The sequence below is a fragment of the Macrotis lagotis genome, chromosome 1 (assembly GCF_037893015.1).
Source record: "Macrotis lagotis isolate mMagLag1 chromosome 1, bilby.v1.9.chrom.fasta, whole genome shotgun sequence".
Classification (NCBI taxonomy): Eukaryota; Metazoa; Chordata; class Mammalia; order Peramelemorphia; family Peramelidae; genus Macrotis; species Macrotis lagotis.
Genome location: NC_133658.1, coordinates 707,142,063 through 707,163,506, shown reverse-complemented (window position 1 = coordinate 707,163,506; position 21,444 = coordinate 707,142,063). Strand labels below are relative to the sequence as shown.

The 21,444-nt window shown below is 35.8% G+C and overlaps 1 protein-coding gene across 2 annotated transcripts in view; it reads right to left on the bottom strand.

Annotated features, from left to right (window-relative positions):
• The window catches only part of LY75 (lymphocyte antigen 75), a 198,705-nt gene that overhangs the window by 33,094 nt on the left and 144,167 nt on the right, over positions 1–21,444 (bottom strand). Inside the window, exon 1 of one of the 2 annotated variants that reach the window (XM_074215877.1) lies at positions 19,105–19,645. The exons of the other annotated variant lie outside the window; for it this stretch is intronic. Within the exon in view, the coding sequence (XP_074071978.1) occupies positions 19,105–19,630 (526 nt within the window). The 5' untranslated portion in view covers positions 19,631–19,645. Of the gene's footprint in view, positions 1–19,104; positions 19,646–21,444 lie in introns of those variants that run through there. 2 annotated transcript variants of the gene reach the window in all.

The window sequence follows — 21,444 nt, the reverse complement described above, 5'->3', positions numbered from 1 at the left end:
ACCTAGCCACCCCTGAACATACTTTTTCAATGAAATAGCTGACTTACAAACTTTCCTGATGAAAAGACCTGAGCTGAAAAGAAAACTTGATCTTCAAATTAAAGACTTAAGAGATGTATAAAAAGGTAAATAGAAAAGAAAAAAAATTATTCAATAAAACTAAACTGTTTATATCTCTACATGGGAAGATTCTTGAGAATTCTGCCTCTATTAGAGTATCCTTAGAAAGAGGGTATAGACATAAATTGATTTTGATGTAAGGATATAAATTAAGGCATTAAAAAAAAAGGATTGTACTGGAAAAAGGAGAAAGGGGGAGGCAGATAGGGTAAATTACATCACATGAAGAGGCACAGAATACCTATTATAGCAGAGGGAAAGAAGGAAGGGAGTGAGTAAAGGAAGTGGTGCTGATAGAAGAGAAAGCAGATTGAGGAATGTGGTGAGGAGGGAAAAGGTGATCAGGGAGAGAAAAGTACAAATGGGAGAAAATAAGATGTGGGAAATACAGAATTAGTAATCATAATTGTGAATGTGAATGGGATGAACACTCCAATAAAATGAAAACAGATAGCAGAGTGGATTAAAAACCACAATCTTTCAATATGTTGTTTACAAGAAACACATTTGAAGCAGAGAGATACACACAGAGTAAAGATAAAAGGCTAGAGCAGAAGGTACGCTTTAGCTGAAATTTATAAAGCAGGGGTAGCAATCCTGATCTCAAATAAAGCAAAAGCAAAAAATAGATCTAATCAAAAGAGATAAGATAATAAACTATATCTTATCATAGAAAATGAATGGCAATATTAACAAACATGTATCAAGTGGTATGACATCCAAATTCTTAGAGGAGAAGTTATATAAGCTACAGAAAGATATAGATAGCAAAACTACACTAGGAGGGGAGTGCAATGTCTTTCAGAGCTATAGAAATCTAACGATAAAAAGTAATTAAGGAGGAGAACAGAATTTTAGGAAAATTAGATATAATAGACCTCTAGAGAAAATTGAATGAGGATAACATGGAATATATATATATCTTTGAGTAGTTCATGGCACCTACACAAAAACTGACCATTAATTGGGCATAAAAACCCTTATAATCAAATGCAAAAAGACAGAAATGTTAAATATATTCTTTTCAGATCATGATGCAATCAAAAATAAAGGACCATGGAAAGATAGACTAAAATTAATTAGAAAAAAAAATAACATTTTTAAAGAATGAGGGAGTCAAATAACAAATCATAGAAATTTCATCCAAGGCAATAACGATAATGAGACAACATAGCAAACCTTATGGAATGTAGCCAAAGCAGTTCTTAGGGGGGGAATTTCATATTTCTAAATACTAACATGAATAAATAGAGAATGAAGAGATCAATGAATTGGCATTCAACTAAAACTAGAAAAGAACAAATTAAAAATATCCAATTAAATACCAAATTAGAAATTCTGAAAATCAAAGGAGAAATTAGTAAAATTGAAAGTAAGAAAAATATTAAACTAATAAATAAAGGTAAGAATTGGTTTTATGAAAAAAACCCACAAAATAGATAAGCCTTTAGTAAATTTGATTTTTTTTTAAAAAAGAAGAAAACCAAATTACCAGAATCAAAGAAAGAAAAGGGTGAATTCACCACTAATAAAGGAGAAATATAATTCAGAGCTATTTTGCCCAACTATATGCAAAGAAATCTGACAATCTAAGCGAAATGGATGGATATTTGCAAAAATTTAAATTACCCAGATTAGCAGAAGAGGAAATGATACCATTTCAGAAAAAGAAATTAAATGAACTCCCTAAGAAAAAAATATCCAGTGCCAGATGGATTTACAAGTCAATTCTATCAAACAGTTAAAGACAAATTAATTTCAATTCTATAGAACTATTTTAAAAAAAAGATGAATTTCTGCCAAATTCTTTTATTACACAATACAGTGCTGATACTTAAATTTGGAAGAGCCAAAACAGAGAAAGAAAATTATAGACTAATTTCTCTAATGAATAATGATGCAAAAATTTTAAATAAAATATTAGCAAAGAGATTATAGCAATTTATCATCAGGATTATATACTAAGTGGGATTTATACCAGGAATGCAGGGCCTTTTAAATATCAGGAAAGCTATCAGCATAACTGACCATATAATAACAAGACAAATATATCATGCATTTATCTCAACAGATGTTGAAAAAACTTTTGACAAAATACAGCACCTATTCCTATTAAACACATTAGAGGGGGGCAGCTAGGTGGCACAGTGGATAAAGCACCGGCCCTGGAGTCAGGAGTACCAGGGTTCAAATCTGGTCTCAGACACTTAATAATTACCTAGCTGTGTGGCCTTGGGCAAGCCACTTAATCCCCATTTGCCTTGTAAAAACCTAAAAATAAAAACATTAGAGAGTATGGGAATAAATTAAGTTTTCCTTAAAATGATAGGCAGTGTATAATCTAAAACTATCAGCTAGCATTATATATGATAGGAATAAGTTAGTAGCAGTCCCAATTAGATCAGGGGTAAAACAAAAATGTCCATTATCTCCACTATTTTTCAATAATGTACTAGAAATATTATATTTAAGTAATAAGAGAAGAAAAAAATTGAAAGAATTAGAATAAGCAAAGAGGAAACAAAATTCTTATTCCTTGCGGAAGATATGATGATATACTTAAAGAATCCTAAAATGTCAATTAAAAAGCTGCTTGAAACATTAATAATAGAAAAGTTGCAGGATATAAAAGACTATTAAATCATCTACATTTCTTCAAATTACTAACAAAGCCAAGAAGGAAGAGATAGAAAAATAAATTACATTTAAAGTAACTGAAGAAAAAAAATAAACTGAAGACATCAAATATGTGGGAATATAGCTGGACAAACCTAGGATCCATATGAACACTATTACAAAGCATTTTTCACACAAATTCAGATTTAAACAATTGGAAAAATATCAATTGCTCATGGGTAGGTTTAGCTGATATAATAAAAATGAGAGTTCTACCTAAATTAATCTACTTATTCAGTGTTATACCAAAGTACCAAAAATTATTTTATGAAGCTAAGAAAAATACTAATAAAATTCATCAGAAGGAACAAAATATTAACAGAATTAATGGAAAAAATGCAAAGGAAGGATGTCTAGTCATACCAGATAAAAAACTATATTATAAAATGGTAGTCATCAAAACTGTTTAATACTGGTTAAGAAATAGAATGGTGAATCAGTGGAATAGATTAGGTGCAAAAGAAATAGTAGTAAATGACTATAGTCCATAGACTTTAATCTACTCTTTGATAAACCCCAAAACTCCAGTTTCTAGGATAAGAACACACTATTTGGCAAAAACTGCTAGGAAAATTTGAAAATAGTATGGCAGAAACTAGGCATGGACCAACATCTCACACTATATACCAAGATAAGGTTGTAATAAGAATTTAGACATGTAGGGTGATTCAATAAGCCAATTAGGAGAATAAGGAATAGTTTATCTATCAGGTCTATGAAGAGGGGAGTAGTTTATGATCAAATGAAACAGAGAATATTATAAATTGCAAAACAGATAATTTTAATTACATTAAATTAAACAATTTTTGTACAAATAAAAGCAATGAAGCCAAGATTAGAACATTAGAAAGTTACTATTTCTGATAAATGATTCATTTCTAAAATATATAGAGAACAGAGTCAAATTTATAAGATTGCATGTCTTTCTCCAATTCATAAATGATCAAAGGATATGAACAGGTAATTTCCAAATGAAGAAATTAAAGCTATCTATAATTATATGAAAAAATGCTCTAAATCATTACTGATTAGAGGAATGAAAATTAAAACAACTGTAAGGTACTTCTTCACATCTATCAAATTGGATAAAATGACTAAAGAAAGGAAAATGATTAATGTTGGAGAAGATGTGGGAAAACTGGGATACTAGTGCATTGTCAGAGAGTAGAGTTGGAACTGATCCAGCCCTTCTGGAGAGCATTTTGGAACTTGGTTCAAAGGGCAATAAAATTGTGCCTACCCTTTGATCCAGTAAAACCACTATTAAATCTGTATCACAGAGATTATGAAAAAGGGTGAAAGATCCACACGTACAAAAAATATTTATAAGAATTCTTTTTGTAGTGGCAAAGAAAATGAAGGGGTGCCCATCAATCTGGGAATGACTGAAAAATTATATTATATAAATATGATGGAATATTATTGTTCTATAAGAAATCAGGAGCAGGAAGACTTCAGGAAAGTCTGGAAATACTTACATGAACTGATGCTGAGTGAAGCAAGCAGAACCACAAGAACACTGGACACATTAACAGCAACATTGTGAGATGATCTACTATAATGGATTCAACTCATCTCAGCAGTTCAGTGATCAAGGACAATTCTAAAAAACTTGTGATAGAAAACACCATCCATAAAAAAGATACAAAAACTCTTTGAAGAGAATAATTCCTTCAAATTTAGGAGCTAAGGGAAACTGATGATTTTATGAGAAATCAAGAAACAAAAAAACAAAACCAAAAGAATGAAAAACTAGAATGTGAAATATCTTACTGGAAAAAACAACTGACCTGGAAAACAGATCCAGAAGAGATCATTTAAAAAATTATTGGGCTATCTGAAAGTCATGACCAGGAAAAGAGCCTAGATTTCATTTTTCAAGAAATTCTTCAGGAAAATTGCCTTATATGCTAGAAGCAGAGGGCAAAATAGAAAGAAATTCCAAAATAAAAACTCTCAGGAATATTATAGCCAAATTCCAGAACTCCAAGTCAAAAAGAAAATATTACAAGCATCTAGAATTAAACAATTCAAATATCATGACACTATAGTTAGGTTAACACAAGGTTTAGCAGCTTCTACTTTAAGGACTTGTAGGGCTTGAAAAGTGATATTCCAGAAGGCAAAAGAGCTTGGATCACAACTGAGAATCAACTACCCAGTAAAACTAAACATTTTCTTTCAGAGGAAAAGATAGACTTTCAATGAAACAGGGAACTTTCAAACTTTCCTGTTGAAATGTCCAGAGCTGAACAGAAAATGTGTTGTCCAAGTACAGTACTCAGGTAAAGTATAGAGAGGGTGGATGGGAAGGGCAAATTATGAGGGATTTAATGATGTTGAACTGTGAGTATTACCACATTGAAAGTTGATACTGTTAACTCTATTAGAGCAGTTAGAAGAAACATATATAGACAAAACATAGGGGAGCTGAATATGAAGGTATAATATATTGTAAAAATGGAGTCAGTGGGTGAAAACAATGTACTAGAAGAAAGGGAAAGGAGAGGTAGAATGGAGTAAGTTATTTCATATAAAGGAGGCAAGAAAAAGCTTTTGCACTGGAGTGGGGGGGATGGGGAGGGGGAGTAAATGAGCCTTCATTCTCATGAAGTGATTCAGAGAGGAATAACATACACATAGTCAGATATATAGCACACTTTTGAGGAGGGAAAGGGTGAAAGGAGAGGGAATGGGAGGATGGGAGGGAGAGAATGGAGGAAAATACAGCTAGCAATAGCAACTGTGGGAAAAATATTGATGTAATTTCTTTGATGGATTTATGATAAAGAATGTAATACATCCCAAAGACAGAGTTGATTTTATCTGAATACAGACTGAAGCATATTTTTTCCCCTTTCACTTTATTTGTCTTGAGGTTTCTCCATCCTTGTGGGGGAAAGGGAAATTTTATTTAATTTTACAAGTCTATTGTAGTAATGTGAAAAAAAGTCTTAAAAAAAGTGCCATCCATATCCAGAGGATAAAATATTGGAGTCTGAATGCAGAGCAAACCATACTATGTTTACTTTTTAAAACTTCTTTTATGTACCATGCTTATTTTTTAAAACTTCTTTTATGTTTTTCTTTCCCTTTTAGTTCTAATTCTTCTTTTATAACATGACTAATATGGAAATATGTTAAACATGTTTGTATATGTGCAGCCTATTTCAAATTGCTCATTGCCATGGAGAGGAGGGAAGGGAGCATGGTAGAAAAATGCAGAACTCAAAAACTTAAAAAAAAATTTGAATGTTGGAAACTATCTTTGCGTGTAATTGGAAAAAATAAAATAACATAACATAAAAAGGAATGCAGAAAGCTGGGAAGTAATTTTTACAGCCAAAGTTTCTTATAAAAGACTCATTTCTAAAATATAAAGAGAACTGAAGCAAATTTATAACAATACAAGTCATTCCCTATTTATGAATGGTTAGAGGAAACGAACAGGCAGTTTTCAGATAAAGAAATTAAAGCTATCTAAAGTCATTTGAAAAACATGCTCTAAATCATTATTGATTAGAAAGATGAAAATTAAAACAAGTCTAAGTTACCACCTCATACCTATTAGATTGGCTAATGATGAAAAAAATGATCAATGTTTTAGGACATGTGGGAAAACTGGGATAGTAATGCACTGTTTGTGGGGCTGTGAGCTGATACAACCATTTTGGAGAGCAATTTGAAACTATGACCAAAGAGCAATAAATTGTGCATATCCTTTTATACAGCCATACCACAACTAGATCTACATTCCAACAAGATAAAAAGAAATGGGAAAGGACCTACTTGTACCAAAATTATTTATAGTAGTTCTTTGTGGTGACAAAAAAAATGGAAATTGAATCCATGTTCATCAACTGAAGAATGGTTCAAAAAATTGTAGTATACAAAAGTTATGTAATACTATTGTTCTGTAAGAAATCCTGTGCAAGCAGACTTCAGAAAAAACCTGAAAAGATTTCTATGAACTGATACTGAGTTAAGTGAGTAGAACCAGGAGATCATTGTACCCTTTAACAGTAACATTATGAGATGACCAACAGTGATCAAAGACAATATTAAAAGAATTGTGATGGGAAAATACCATCCACAATGAACTAAATATGCAACTAAAAAAATTAGAGAAAGAACAAATCAAAAACCCTAATTAAAAACCAAATTAGAAATTCTAAAAATTAAAGGAGAAATTAATAAAATCAAAAGCAAGAAAACTACTGAACTAATAAATAAAACCAAGAGCTGATTTTATGAAAAGACCAATAAAATTGATAAACCTCTGGTCAATTTGATTTAAAAAAAAGAAAGAAGAAAACCAAATTGCTAGTATCATAAATGAAAAAGGTGAACTTACTACCAATGAGGAGGAGATTAAAGTAATAATTCAGAATTAATTTGCCCAACTTTATGCCAATAAATTGATAATCTAAGTGAAATGGACAAATATTTACAAAAATATAAGTTGCCCAAGATTAAATGAAGAGGAAATTAAAAAACCTAAATAAACCTATCTCAGAAAAAGAAATTCAACAAGCCATTATTGAACTCCCTAAGAAAAAAATCTCCAGGATTAGATGGATTCACAAGTGAATTCTATCAAATATTTAAGGAACAATTGGTTTCAATTCTACATAAACTCTTTGGAAACATAGGTGAAAATGGAACTCTGTCTAACTCTTTCTATGACACCAATATGGTGCTGATACCTAAACCAGGAAGAGTTAAAACAGAGAAAAAAATTATAGACCTATCTCCCTTATGAATATAGATGCAAAAATCTTAAATAAAATCTTAGCAAAATGATTACAACAAGTTATCACATTATGATCAAGTAGGATTTATCCCAGGAATGCAGGGTTGGTTCAATATTAGGAAAACTGTTAGTATAATTAATTATATCAATAACAAACCTTTCAGAAATTATATGATTATATCAATAGATGCTGAAAAAGCTTTTGACAAAATACAGCACCCATTCCCACTGAAAACACTAGATAGTTTAGGAATAAATGAATTGTTTATTAGAATAATAAGCAGTATCTATCTGAAACCATCAACAAGCATTATATGCAATGGGGATAGGCTAGAAGCATTCCCAATAAGATCAGAGGTGAAACAAAGATGTCCATTATCACCACTGCTATTCAATACTGTATTAGAAATGTTAGCTTCAGCAATAAGAGAAGAAAAAGAAATTGAAGGAATTATAATTGGGAAGGAAGAGACAAAACTCTCACTCTTTGCAGATGACATGATGCTATACCTAGAGATTCCCCAAAAAATCATCTAATAAACTACTAGAAATAATTAACAACTTTAGCAAAGTCAAAGGATATAAAATAAACCCTCATAAATCTTCAAATTTTCTATATATGACTAGCAAGATACAGCAGAAAGAGCTAGAAAGAGAAATCCCATTCAAAGTAACTTCAGACAATATAAAATACCTGGGAGTCTACCTGCCAAGGCAGACTCAGAAACCTTTTGAAAACAATTACAAAACACTTCTCACACAAAAAGTGAGATTTAAGTAACTGGGCAAATATCAACTGCTCATGGATAGGTAGAGCTAATATAATAAAAATGACAATTCTACCAAAACTAAACTACCTGTTTAGTGCCCTACCTATCAAAATTCCAAAAAAAAAAAATACTTTCATGAGTTAGAAAAAAATGGTAAATAAATTCATTTAGAGAAATAAAAAGTCAAGAATTTCCAAGGATTCAATGAAAAAAGTCCAAAAGAAAGTGGCTTAGCCTTATCAGATCTAAAATTATATTATAAAGCATCAGTCATCAAAATTGTCTAGTATTGGCTAAGAAATGGAGTGGTGGATCAGTGGAATAGACTAGGTGCAATAGCAGGAAATGATTATAGTAATCTGCTGTTTGATAAACCCAAAGAGTCCAGCTATTGGGATACAAATTCTCTCTTTAATAAAACTGTTGGGGAAAATTGGGAGTTAGTATGGAAGAAACTTAGATTAGACCAACACCTCACATCCTATACTAAGATACAGGATCTAGACATATAAAACAATATTATAAGCAAATTAGAAGATCAAGGAGTAGTTTACCTGTCAGATCTATGGAAAGGGAAGCAGCTTATGACCAAGGAAGAGATGGAGAACATCATTACAAACAAACTAGATAATTTTGATTACATTAAATTAAAAAGCTTTTGCACAGACAAAACCACTGTAACCAAGATCAAAAGAAATGTAGTAAATTGGGAAACAACTTTTTCAACTAGTATTTCTGACAAAGGACTAATTTCTAAAATATACAGAGAACTGAGTCAAATTTTCAAAAAAACCAAAAACCAAAAACCAAGCCATTTCCCTAACTGACAAAGGATATGCAAAGGAAATTTACAGATGAGGAAATCAAAGCAATTCATAGTCATATGAAAAATTTCTCTAAAACATTACTTATTAGAGAAATGCAAATTAAAGCATCTCTGAGGTACCATCTCATACCTTTCAGACTGGCCAATATGACCAGAAAGGACAATGATCAATGTTTGAAGGGATGTGGGAAATCTGGGACACTATTACATTGTTGATGGAGCTGTGAACTCATCTGACTTTTCAGGGAAGCAGTTTGAAATTGTGCCCAAAGGGCAACAAAAATGTGCATACCCTTTGATCCAGCAACACCGCTACTGGGTCTATACACTGAAGAGATGATTAAAAAGGGTAAAAACATCACTTGTGCAAAAATATTCATAGCAGCCCTATTTGTGGTGGCAAAGAATTGGAAATTAAGTAAATGTCCTTCAATTGGGGAATGGCTTAACAAACTGTGGTATATGCATATCATGGAACACTATTGTTCTATTAGAAACCAGGAGGGATGGGAATTCAGGGAAGCCTGGAGAGATTTTCATGAACTGATGCTGAGTGAGATGAGCAGAACCAGAAAAACACTGTACACCCTAACAGCAACTTGGGGGTGATGATCAACCTTGATGGACTCACTCCTTCCATCAGTGCAACAATCAGGGACAATTTGGGGCTGTCTGAATTAAACCTTTTAAGAAGCTGAGGGTCCTAAAAGGCAGAGATGATAAACAAATAAATAGCAGGCATTTAGGGCAACAGCCTATACAAAGGCACAGGAATGGGAGATGACATGCAATGTTTGAAGAAAGACGAGAGTGTAGAGTTTTTGAAGAGGGGAATAAAATGAAATAAATCTGGAAACATAATTTGGAACCACATTATGAAAGGCTATAAATACCAACTTTAAGAGCTAGCTCTTTATTCTAGAGGGAATAAGGAGCAACTGAAATTTCTGAATCAGTCAGGAGGGGTACACAGTCAATTCTGTTCTTATAGGAAGATATTTTAAAATCTCTGTCAAACATGGATTGAAGAGATAAAGAGATGGGAAAATGAGAGTCCAATTAACAAGTTATTGCAATAATATAGATAATATAGGTAGGTGATAAGGATATGATGTTGGGTAAGGTATTGGTTGCATGAAAAGACAGAAGGAGATGGATATGAGAGATGTCATGGAGTTAGAATTGATAAGTATTAAGTGTGATTTAATGTTTGGGGTGAGAAAGAATGAAAGGTTGAAGATCACTCTGAGTTTTCATATCTGGATAACTGGAAGGGCACTGATATATTTGAGGAGAGCCAGATTCAGAAGAAGGAGAAGGACTTCTGTTTTGGTCAGAGTGAGCTTGAAATTCCCAAGAGAGATTCAAAGGAAGTTGTATGACAGGCCATTGGTACTTAAGATCTGGAGTTCAGGAGGAAGATTAGAGCTTTAGTTTCCTCAGCTATATAATGAAGGACTCAGTGATATCAGAGGTCACTTTAAACTCTAAATCTATGATTCTGTGATCCTATGAGACCCCTAATTCACCATTTTTATTGCCTTCCAAATGTATCTTTGCTATGTTCAGATTAGCAAAAGCCACAACAATTTCCTGTTGTTTACTAAGATCAAATTCTTAGTTCAACAGTGAAGGCACTCTCCAATTCTGCATTACCCTTATCTTAAACTGTGCCCACTGACACTATGCGTCAAATTAATTGGAATACTTAATATTCTTATACATTACCAAGATATCCTACTCTCTGGGACTTTTCTCAGACAGTTTGTTCTTGTGGAAAGTCCACCTGCTTTTTTTTCACCCGTGGAACACCTTTCTATCATTTAAATATCAAGTCAAATGCCATTTCTTTCTGAAAGACTTCTAACATACTCCCCCCCACCCTGCCCCAGTGGATAATGACCTTTATCACATTCTCAGACCTCTCATTGCCCTTTGGATTATTTTCCCCCACTTCCATATTTTATGTTACAATAACCATTCAGGTTATTGTGCAAAATGAAAAAAGTTAAACTGAATTATCTTTAAGGTTCTTTTCTTTTTAAAAAATCCTGCCATTTGCCTAAGGGTTGGGAGAGATAGCCAAAGAAGTTAGATTTACTGGTAAGAAAGAAAGGGAAATGGGGAAATTTATCTATGGGAAAGATATCTAAGGCCATAACTTGCCAAAGCACACTCTGATTTAATAAAATAAATAATTTCTTCATCCCCTCATATTATATTTATTTATTTGGGGGGAGGGTTTGCAAAGAAATGGGGTTAAGTGACTTGCCCAAGGTCTCTCTCTCTCTCTCTCTCTCTCTCTCACACACACACACACACACACACACACACACACACACACACACACACACAATCACAGCTAGTTAATTATTAAGTGTTTGAGGCTGCATTTGAATTCAGGTCCTCCTTACTCCAGGGTTGGTGCTCTATTCACTGTGCTACCTAGCTCCCCCCTCCCCATATTATATTTAAAATGTTATTTTGATTCAAGTGCTTTAAATTTCTAATTGCAGAAAAATGTTACTAATTTCTTTTTATTTAAAATTATAAAAAATCTTTGATGTATAGTTTGAAAAGGATAAAACATTTAACAGAGCATCTCATATTTGTATAGTAATTTGCTATATAAAAAGTGCTTACTTCCAACTATGATATGAGGTAGGAAGTAGAAGTATCCCTATTTTACAATGAGGCTAAAACAACTTGCTAGGATTCTGTGCCTCTCAAGTAGGAAAGCTAGGATCAATTTGATTTTTTTTTCACTTCATGTCCAGTGAATGATCTTTCCCCCACATCTCACACAAGGCAAAAGTTAGAACCATGAGAGAGGATACAGGAAGTCAGATTTTGTGTGTGTGTGTGTGTGTGTGTGTGTGTGTGTGTGTGTGTGTGTGTGTGTGTGTGTTTGTGTGTGTGTTTGTGTGTGTGTGTGTGTGTGTGTGTGTGTGTGCGTGCGCGCGCTCATTACAAGGAAAAAGTCTACCACTTAGAGCTATTTTAAAATGGAACAGTTGCTTTGTTAGTGAATAAGTTGTCCTTCAAAGGAGGTGGTCAAGCAGGGATTGTATTGTCAGGGATGTTGTAGAGGGCATTTCTAAATTGGATGGGAGGTTGTCTTAATTTGCTGGTAAGGTCTCTTCCAATCCTGAGATTCTCTGGTCTAATGATTAGGAACTCATTTATGCAGCAGTCTACTCCTATTTGCCATTTCTCACAACACTCTTGAAAAATAGATAGGGTGGGATATAATTATCCACATAACATTCTAACTTTCCATGAGTTCACCAGAAGACATCTAAGAAGTAATTTTATACAATATTATCTTGACATTGCTCCTGATTCATGATGTTCTGTGAAAATTAAATATGCACAGATTGATAAATCAGGGAATAAATGCTTGTAGACCTGTTAATTTTTTAACTGAATTCCAAGTTCTTCAAGGCTCTAACAACTGCTTAAAAATGACACTACTGCTTCAAAGGATTAATGTGATATTCTTAAAACAATTTTAGATTTTCAGTCAATTCAAGTAAAACTACTCCCTTTTGAAAGTCACAAGCACAACATGACAAGAACTGATGCTCAGCATATATTTTTCCTCTAAATGAGAACAAAGGAGAAGCAAAGGTCATGCCATGTTTTAAATGTTTTAAATATTTCCTATTTGGTAACTAGCCAGTATTTTTAATGAGACCTCCCCCCCCCCCACTATTTTCATTAATGTATGGATTTTTTTCCCCTGCCATCTATTTGAAATACAGGCAAGGTCTGACTTGCAAAGGTTTGATATTTGAAGCTCCAAGGATTAGGATTGGTTTTCTGGAGGAGTTCTAGGGAGAAGGAGGAAGAAGTGGTAAAGACTAAAAGGGAACAAAAAAAACAAATTAGGGTGGAGGGGAAAGGAATTGGAAGTAATATGAAACAAGGGAATAAGGGGAGAAGTAGCAGGAAGACAAAAAGAAAAAGATGAGAAAGAAGATAGGCCAATTGGAAGTAAAGATAAAGACAAACAGGAGAGAAAGGAATTGGATGGTAGGGAAAGAAGGAAGAGAACAGGAAAATGGTGTAAGTTGGGATATTTTGTATACTTTGAGAGAAAGAAAATTGGTCCTTGGCTCTGGGTCCTGAGAGTGTACCCTGGTTCAAAAGTCTAGATGTTGAAGTTTTTGAGGATAGATTACCAAGGGGGTAAATAAGGGGGAAAAGGTATTGGCTGGTAATTCAGTCCTTTCACTGATTCCATATCTCCAGAACTCTCTGTTCTTCACACATATGCAGTTTCCTTGTATACCACTCCTGACATCTGAGTTCTAACTCTGTCCTCCATTCCTTCAGAGACTATGGTAGGGTGGTACTGCCAAGAGATGCATTTCTAGAATCAATGTATTTTATTTTTGCCATATACTATAAAACACATTTAGGAAAGCCCATTAAAACTGAATGATTTCACACGGCAGAAATGCTATATATATTTGCAAATATGTCATTGTCAGTGCAAAATATTTTAGAATATGGTGCAGTCATACAGAAAACATCTTTGTTTTTTGGGATTTATCCTGTCTTGCTTTCTCAGTTTTAGATAGACCTCTATTTTTTTCCTTGACTTTCTCTAAATCTTTTATACCTAAAACAATGCATGCTAACTTGATCCTGGATTTAGGAAGATTCATCATCCTGGGTTCAAATCAGACCTCAGACACTTAGTAGCTATGTGATCCTGGGAAAGGCATTTGAAACCCTGTTTACCACAGTTTCCTCATTTGTAAAATGATCTAAGAGAAGGAAATAGCAAGCCATTATTGTATCTTTGAAACCCCCAAATGAAGAGTTGAGACAGGACTGAAAAGACTCCACAACAATAATTTACAAAAAAAAGAAAAAAAGGCTCTTATCTTGAAACATTCCTAACATATCTGAATCTTTTGTGAAATGTCCTTTAAACCAGTTTTCCAAATTTGTGTGTGTGTGTGTGTGTGTGTGTGTGTGTGTGTGTGTGTGTGTGTGTGTATGTGTGTGTGTATCTGTGTCTGTATCTGTGTCTGTGTTAGGGTGGAGGGAAGGGACGTAAGGGGGCTAGAGACCTTTTCTTTTCAACTTCTCTTTACAGTACTTATTTACTATTGGGTTTGTGCAAGTATTTGGCCTAAGATGGAATTTATCATCCACTTTGGGTTGCCAAGTGATATCCCAAATTATAGGACATTTTAGCATACATCTCCTTCATAAATAGATACACTTTTTCTCAATGAAAATTAAATTTAATTCATAGTCGACAGAATTGATACTAAGAAGGATTTGCTCCAATTGCCAGTGTTTGCCCCACACTGGTTATTGAATAAGTGACTGAAACAAAAAATGCAAGTTACAATATAATCAATGACATTATGTTTTAAGAAACTTGCTTTAAAAAGTCAACTGCATCCTTCATATCAATATTATTATTATACTTTGATTGTAACAGTGATCATATCCACATAGAAAGGACTTGCTGAGGAATCCTTCCACCCCGGCAAATCCATTACTGTTTGGTAATTTTGTATTAGAAAGGTTCCTGGGGCACTGAGAAAATAAGTGCGTTGACTGGGTCACACAGTCAAGTCTTTCTGACTCCAAGGTTAGTTTTCTATTCACTATCTTAGGCTGCCTCTCTTCCAGATGTAATGATTATGGTCATTAAAAATATAAGATCATTTTTATAAGTTGTAAATATAAAATTGTAAGGAATTTTGTTAATATCTATATTATTTGTTTATGACAAAATTGTAACAAGTATTCACTTCATTTGGATAAAACACAAGGGAAGATAATTGAGTAAATTGTTTGTTGAAATGTGAGAGAGCCCAATTTTATTTTGTTGAAAAAGTGTGGGAGATGCATCACTAAATAAGGTTTGGAAACCATTGCCCTAAGTCCCAATGCTATAAGGAACTGTGACAATGGTCTCACAATTGGTGGCCTCACCTAGAAACTTAATGCTACTTAGTGAGAGGAAAAATAACTTTTATTGGAAAATACATATCTTAGTTCTAAGTAACTGATTAAAAAAAAACAAATTTCTGCAACAGCATCTGTTTATAACTTAAGAAATACCTGGATCCCAATTCTAATATTTACTGACTAGCTTTGTGACCTTGCATAAATAACTATAGTTTCAAGTCTTCATTTCCTCACTGGCAGCTACTACCCTACATAGTTGTGGTAAGGAAAGGGAATTGTAAACCACAAAATGGAGTGATTAGTAGAAAGGGATTAGATATATTTTGTTATTTTCCCCATATTCTTGGTGCAACAAGGCCCAGGAAAAGTTTGTTCTATGCTCCTTATTGCAGTAATGTTTTTTCTTTTTTTTTCCTGGCTACTTCTAGGAGCAGTTAGCACAGTACCTGACAGAACATCAGGAATGTCAACTGCTATATTAAGGGAAAGGATGGAATTCCACAGAAATCTTTTTTTTTTTTTGCTATAAGCTTGGAAATAAATAAGCAACTCTTTCCATCATATATAAAGATGAGGAAATAAATTAACAACTTTCTCCATTATATGTAAAGAGTAATTGGAAATCTAATCATTAGGATAAGGAAAGTTATTCAGTATGTTCCAGTGGCTGTACTATGCACTTTATAAATATCATTCCTCATAAAACCCTGGGAGGTAGATGTTATTATTATCCTCATTTTACAGTTATAGGAACTGAGGCAGAGGGAGGCTAAATGGCTTGACATGGCTCACATATTCAGGAAGTATCAGACACAGTCTTCCTGACTCCAGGCCCTATACTATATCTACTCTACTATCTAGTTGGTTACATAAACCCACTAATTTCTGCCAACTGAAATCATATGAATAAGCAACATTTTTTTAAAAAGGACTTTCAGAAAACAAGTAAGGAACCTCTGAAAGGATACTGAATTATTTAAATTTCCCTTTCATAGGAGGAATAAAAACAAATTTTGAATGACTAGAACATTTTTTGAAAGGTAGGTTGATTTGTTGTTGTTTACTTCTGTCATCTTTGTGATCCATGAATCATATTGTCCATAAGTTTTTCTTGATATTGGAATAATTTGCCATTTCCTTCTCCAGCGGATTAAGGCAAATGGAGGTTAAGTGATTTGCCACAGTTAATAAGTGTCTGAGAGCAGATCTGAACTCCAGACTCGGCACTCGATCTACTAAACCACCTAGCTGCAAGTCACTTAACACCTATTTATTTCTGTTCATCTTTAAAATGGGACTGAAGAAGGAAATGGGAAACCGCTTCAGCATCTTTGGCAAAAAAAAAAATCGTGGAGTCACTTAAGTGACTCACCACTACCAATAGCAACAAAAGCAAAATTTATTTTCAAAAATTTTTAAGAGATATTCTCCTATAAATAAAACCAATCCTCAACTAAGAAATAATATATAAAAGGAGTTAATAAAATGAAGAGAATTTAACCCTTTGAAATCACTTATGAGATAACTTCATTTATCACTCATATGATATCATCATATGATACGAAGATATTAAATTGGACAAGTATCCTGTAATCAAGAGATCTTGTTTACTGCCAAAGGCAGTATTTATTAAAGCACCACCCAAAATAATGGAAGGGAGAAAATCTTTGTAGTCTCTGGTCATATATTGAGCAAAAAAAGGATAAAAGATGCATAACTTGGGTCTTTTACTAGTTCTTATAAAATGTGGGGTTTTTTTTGTTTGTTTAGTTTTTGCAAGGCAATGGGGTTAGGTGACTTGCCCAAGGCCACACAGCTAGGTAATTACTAAGTGTCTGAGATCAGATTTGAACTCAGGTATTCCTGACTCCAGAGCTGGTGCTCTATCCATAGCACCACCTACCTAGCTGCCCCTAGTTCTAGCTAGAAGGGACCTTTGAAATCATCTAGTCCCAAAAGCCTCATTTTAGATATGAGGAAACTGAGGTCTACAGGAATTAAGATCAAGAAGGTAGAGTCAGGATCCTTTTGACTTCAGATTCATCTTCCATCCACATCCATCAAAAAAGATAATAATCTTAGTTATTGTAGGGCTTTTCATGACACAGATGGGATGACTATATTGAATAGAAAGAAGGCCCACAGATTTCTGGAGAGAGGAATGGGGAAGTGGTAGGGGTGGTTTTTCTTGATGAAGATGGGGCAAGAGTTTATAAAGATAGAGAATAAGCAACCAAGTATCAAATGAAATTGCTCCACTTGAAGGGAAATGCTCAAGAGTTCAAATTTGATTTTTTAGAAGTGCTAAAGGTGTTTTCTTCGTGTCTATGTCCAAAGGTAGCAAAAAGATGACTGCAGCAAGCTATGGAATACAGCACCTTTCTAGTGACTTAAATAACATAGATTTCAGATTTTCAGACTGGAAAGGACTTTAAGGACCATCAGGTATATTTCTAATTTAAAAACTAATATCCAGAGATACTAAATGATTTGCCATAGAAAACTTAGAGGGGGATAGGGTCAAGAATACTACAGGTTGAGAACTTGAGGATCAGGGTACAAAGATTCCATCTATCAACTCAAAGCCCCATTCAGCAGGTATGAATATAATGGATTTTATCACAGCTCTGAAGGTTTTGGCATTAAGTGATGGCAGAGATCTGAGGTATGAGGCAGTGAGCTAAAAAACACAGCTTTGCTCCAGGTTTAAGAGCATGAAGTCTCTGTATCAGGGGAGAATGTCAATGTGTTTCTTCTGTAGAGTTTTTCCTCTGCAGTGTTGGAATGGTGACTCCTGTCCAAGAGCTTTGACTTCTTAACCTCTTTCTCTGCTTGCCCCCTTTAAAGAAACCCCCACATCTGCAATTGCAGACACAAAGGTTTACATAAACTTTTTTTTTTTTTGGCAAGGTGGGGTTAAGTTACTTGCCCAAGATCACAAAGCTAGTTAATTATTAAGTATCTAAGTCTGGATTTGAACTCATGTCTCAGAGAACTGCCCCTTACATAAAGTTTTAAAGATTGAAGCTTGGAGTCTGACAGTAGATTGTCTAGTTTGCCAGTAAATTTCAAAGAAGAGCTTAACTATCAGAATGACGTTGAACATTCAGGAACTCTTGTGTAATCACTTCATTTTGTTTTAAAAAAAATGTTGCAGAAAAACATGCTGTTCTTGTTTATTTTGTTTTCAAGCCCTCAGATTATTCAATAGTGGTATTCCCCAAATCTTCCCCTCCCAAGCCCCAAACAAAGCACTTTGGGTCTGTTTGTAGAGCAAACAATTCTTTTGCCACAAGTATACATTCAATGTGCAATGGGGAAGTGTTCTTTACTGATTCTGCTGGATTGCTTTGGCTGTGCTGAGTTTCTCAGTTCCCTGTTCCCTTGTCTAGGAGCCAAGTGGATAAAGGGCAGTTTTGCCACCCCTCCATTTCCTGATGTTCACATGGAAAGGCAACTGTTCCCCTCCCCAAATTTCCCTTCTAGATAATGCAATAGAAAATACATAACTTTCTCCTTTTCATCTAATTCTTTCAGGCGATCTTTCCCGTTAGACCCACCCAGGGTCTGCACTTGAAGGAATGGGGTGGGAAGTGCCCGAATCCGGAAATCCCTCTGTCCGGGGGTGCCGCTGGCTGTGTGTGAGTTGTCGGGGTGCACCCCTAACCCCAAGACCTCTGACCAAGCTCCGGGAAAACCACTTGTGGTCCGCCAGAGGATTTTAGGAGGGCTTTCAATTTGCGGCGCAACCCTAGAGAACAATGTCAGTGGATGGAAGAAGGCGGTGGAGGACCGTCCGTCATGCCCTCTGTCCTGTCGGGCCTCCTCTGCCCATCTGCCCAGCCGGGTCTGGGAGGGTCTGCTCGCCGGGGGGCCCCTCCGTTCCTCTTGCTCCCTCTCCCCCCACGCTCCCAGCGCTCTGGCGGCTACCCCGCCCATCCTCCCCAGTTTGGGGGGCCCCCACACCCTGGCCCGGGGCGCGCTCTGGGAGGGTCGGGGATGGGGGCAGCAGGACTTACCAGCCCCGGCGAGGCCCAGCAGCAGCAGCAGGGTGGGGAGCGCGGCGACCCCGGCTGCGGGCACGGCTGCGGGCATGGCTGCGGGCACGGCTGCCAGCGGGCGCGCTGGCCCCGGGAGCGGACCGCGAGCCTCCCCGCAGCCTGGGGGGCTCGGCCGCGCCCAGAAAGCCGGAATCCGGCTTCCACAGCCCACCCGGGAGCCCGACGGGCCTGGCAAGGACCCGCTTCCCAGTCCCGGAGGGCGCCAAGCGCCTCCTTCCTCAGGACCCCTGGGAAGCCTGGCCCCTCGGCCCTCCTCCGCGCCGGGGCTGGCAGCCGCCTCCTCCGACCTCTGCGCTTTTGCTTTTGCTTTGATCACTGGAGGAGTCATGGTGGGGCCCGGTTCTGGTCTCATTTCCGGTGGTTCGGAGACAGTCCAGCTTCTACTGCCACTCTGATGGGAGCCAGCCAGCCCACGCGTGATGCCACCCAGCTTGCGGGGCGCGCCAAGGCAGAGGCACGTCTCCTGCCCTCGAGGAACTTCCATTCCATTGAAGCATCGCTGCCAGGGAAGACCCGGGAGATCCGCTACCTCAACTCCCTCATTATCCAGATTCAATTTAATTCAACAGATTTTTTTTTAATTTTTTTGTTTTTTAGGTTTTTTTGCAAGGCAAATTGGAGTTAAGTGGCTCGCCCAAGGCCACGCGGCTAGGTCATTATTAAGTGTATGAGGTCGGATTTGAGCTCAGACTCCAGGGCCGGTCTATCCACTGTACCACCTAGCTGCCCCCTTCCTTAAATTCCTAAATATCGCTCTTAGATATTCTGTCACTGCCCTCTGGTAATCCCAACTTCTCTGATTCTCGATTATGACATTTTCAGTCCCTTATTACTGTGGTGGTGGTGTTTGTCCTTCATTTTTTGTTTTTTTGTTTTTAGGTTTTTGCAAGGCCAAGGCCACACAGTTAGGTCACTATTAAGTGTCTGAGGCCGGATTTGAACCCAGGTACTCCTAACTCCAAGACCCATGCTCTATCCGCTGCACCACCTAGCCACCCCTCAACAGATCTTTAAAGCACCAAGTAATTGACTTGGACATTAGGACTTTTCATCTCTACCACGATTTTTGCCATATTTTCTCCACATATATTTTGAATATTTAGACTTCATCTCCTAAGGGCCTGACAAATAAAAGGAATCTCATAATTCTAGAACCAAGTCTCTTAATCTGGTGTTCTTAACAAGGGCTCCATGAACTGGGCTAATGAAAAATTACATTGTTATTTTTATTAAATTTTGGTTTCTTTTTTAATCCTATATATTTTATTTTATTCATTTAAATGTTATTCTGAGAATTATTTCCCTTGTGAACCTTTACTTTTTAACTTTCTGCTAACTCTCATTTGTCAGTGGATTTGTCAACCTAAGCTATTTGCACATTCTAATAGCTCACTCTGTGCTGCTTTAACATTTGACCTTGCTAGTTGTGCAACCAAAGTCAGTTCTTCTTTCACATTTGTAAATAATGCCCTCCAAAGTGATTACCTATTATTGACAACCTAAACATTTTTCTCCTCAAGAGAATTAGTTACAGAGGCATTATTTCTTTTTTTTTCCATTTGAAAATATTGAATTTAATAGAAAATATCACATTATAAACAAATCCATTTATCCATCAGCTTAAAACAGATTTTTTCTAATCTCATATTAGCTAAAATTGAAATACAAGTAGAAAATATAGTATTCAAAAAGTTCTGTCAGAGGCACCTGAATCACTCACAAAATTTTTTTTCCCCAGTAAAGGAGCCAGTAGTAACTTGTCATAGGCACATAAGAGTAAGTGGAATGAGCAACAGTGAAGAGAGAAATAACACTGGGGTATATGACTAGTCACACCTAATGGAGAAAGATCCTAGGGAGCAGAGGACAGTCTACCTGGTCTATTGTCATATCTACCACAATGCCCTATACATTGTCTATAGTGATTGAATATTACATGACCACAAAGTGAAAGGTTTAGCCTTGTAGTCACAAATCTTAAGAGTGAAACATTCTTGCTGTTCTACTAAACCCAACTCGTAAGAAGTGAAGGGTATGCTGGGAAAGAGAGAAAAACAAGACTACCCATCCTACCTATACTTGTAATCCTGTTGAGGTCCAAAATACCCACTCTCTCCAGGTCTACTTTTTCATGCTACCATTCTTTTTCTCTCTCCCTGTGCCTTGGGGGGTACCTGTATTAGTCATTTCCCCTTATTTAGGTAGAAAATAAGGAAAACATACTTCAAAGAAAATCAAATTACAGTATAAAACACCCATTTCTGTAAGCTTCAACCCTTACAACTGAATACAGAATAT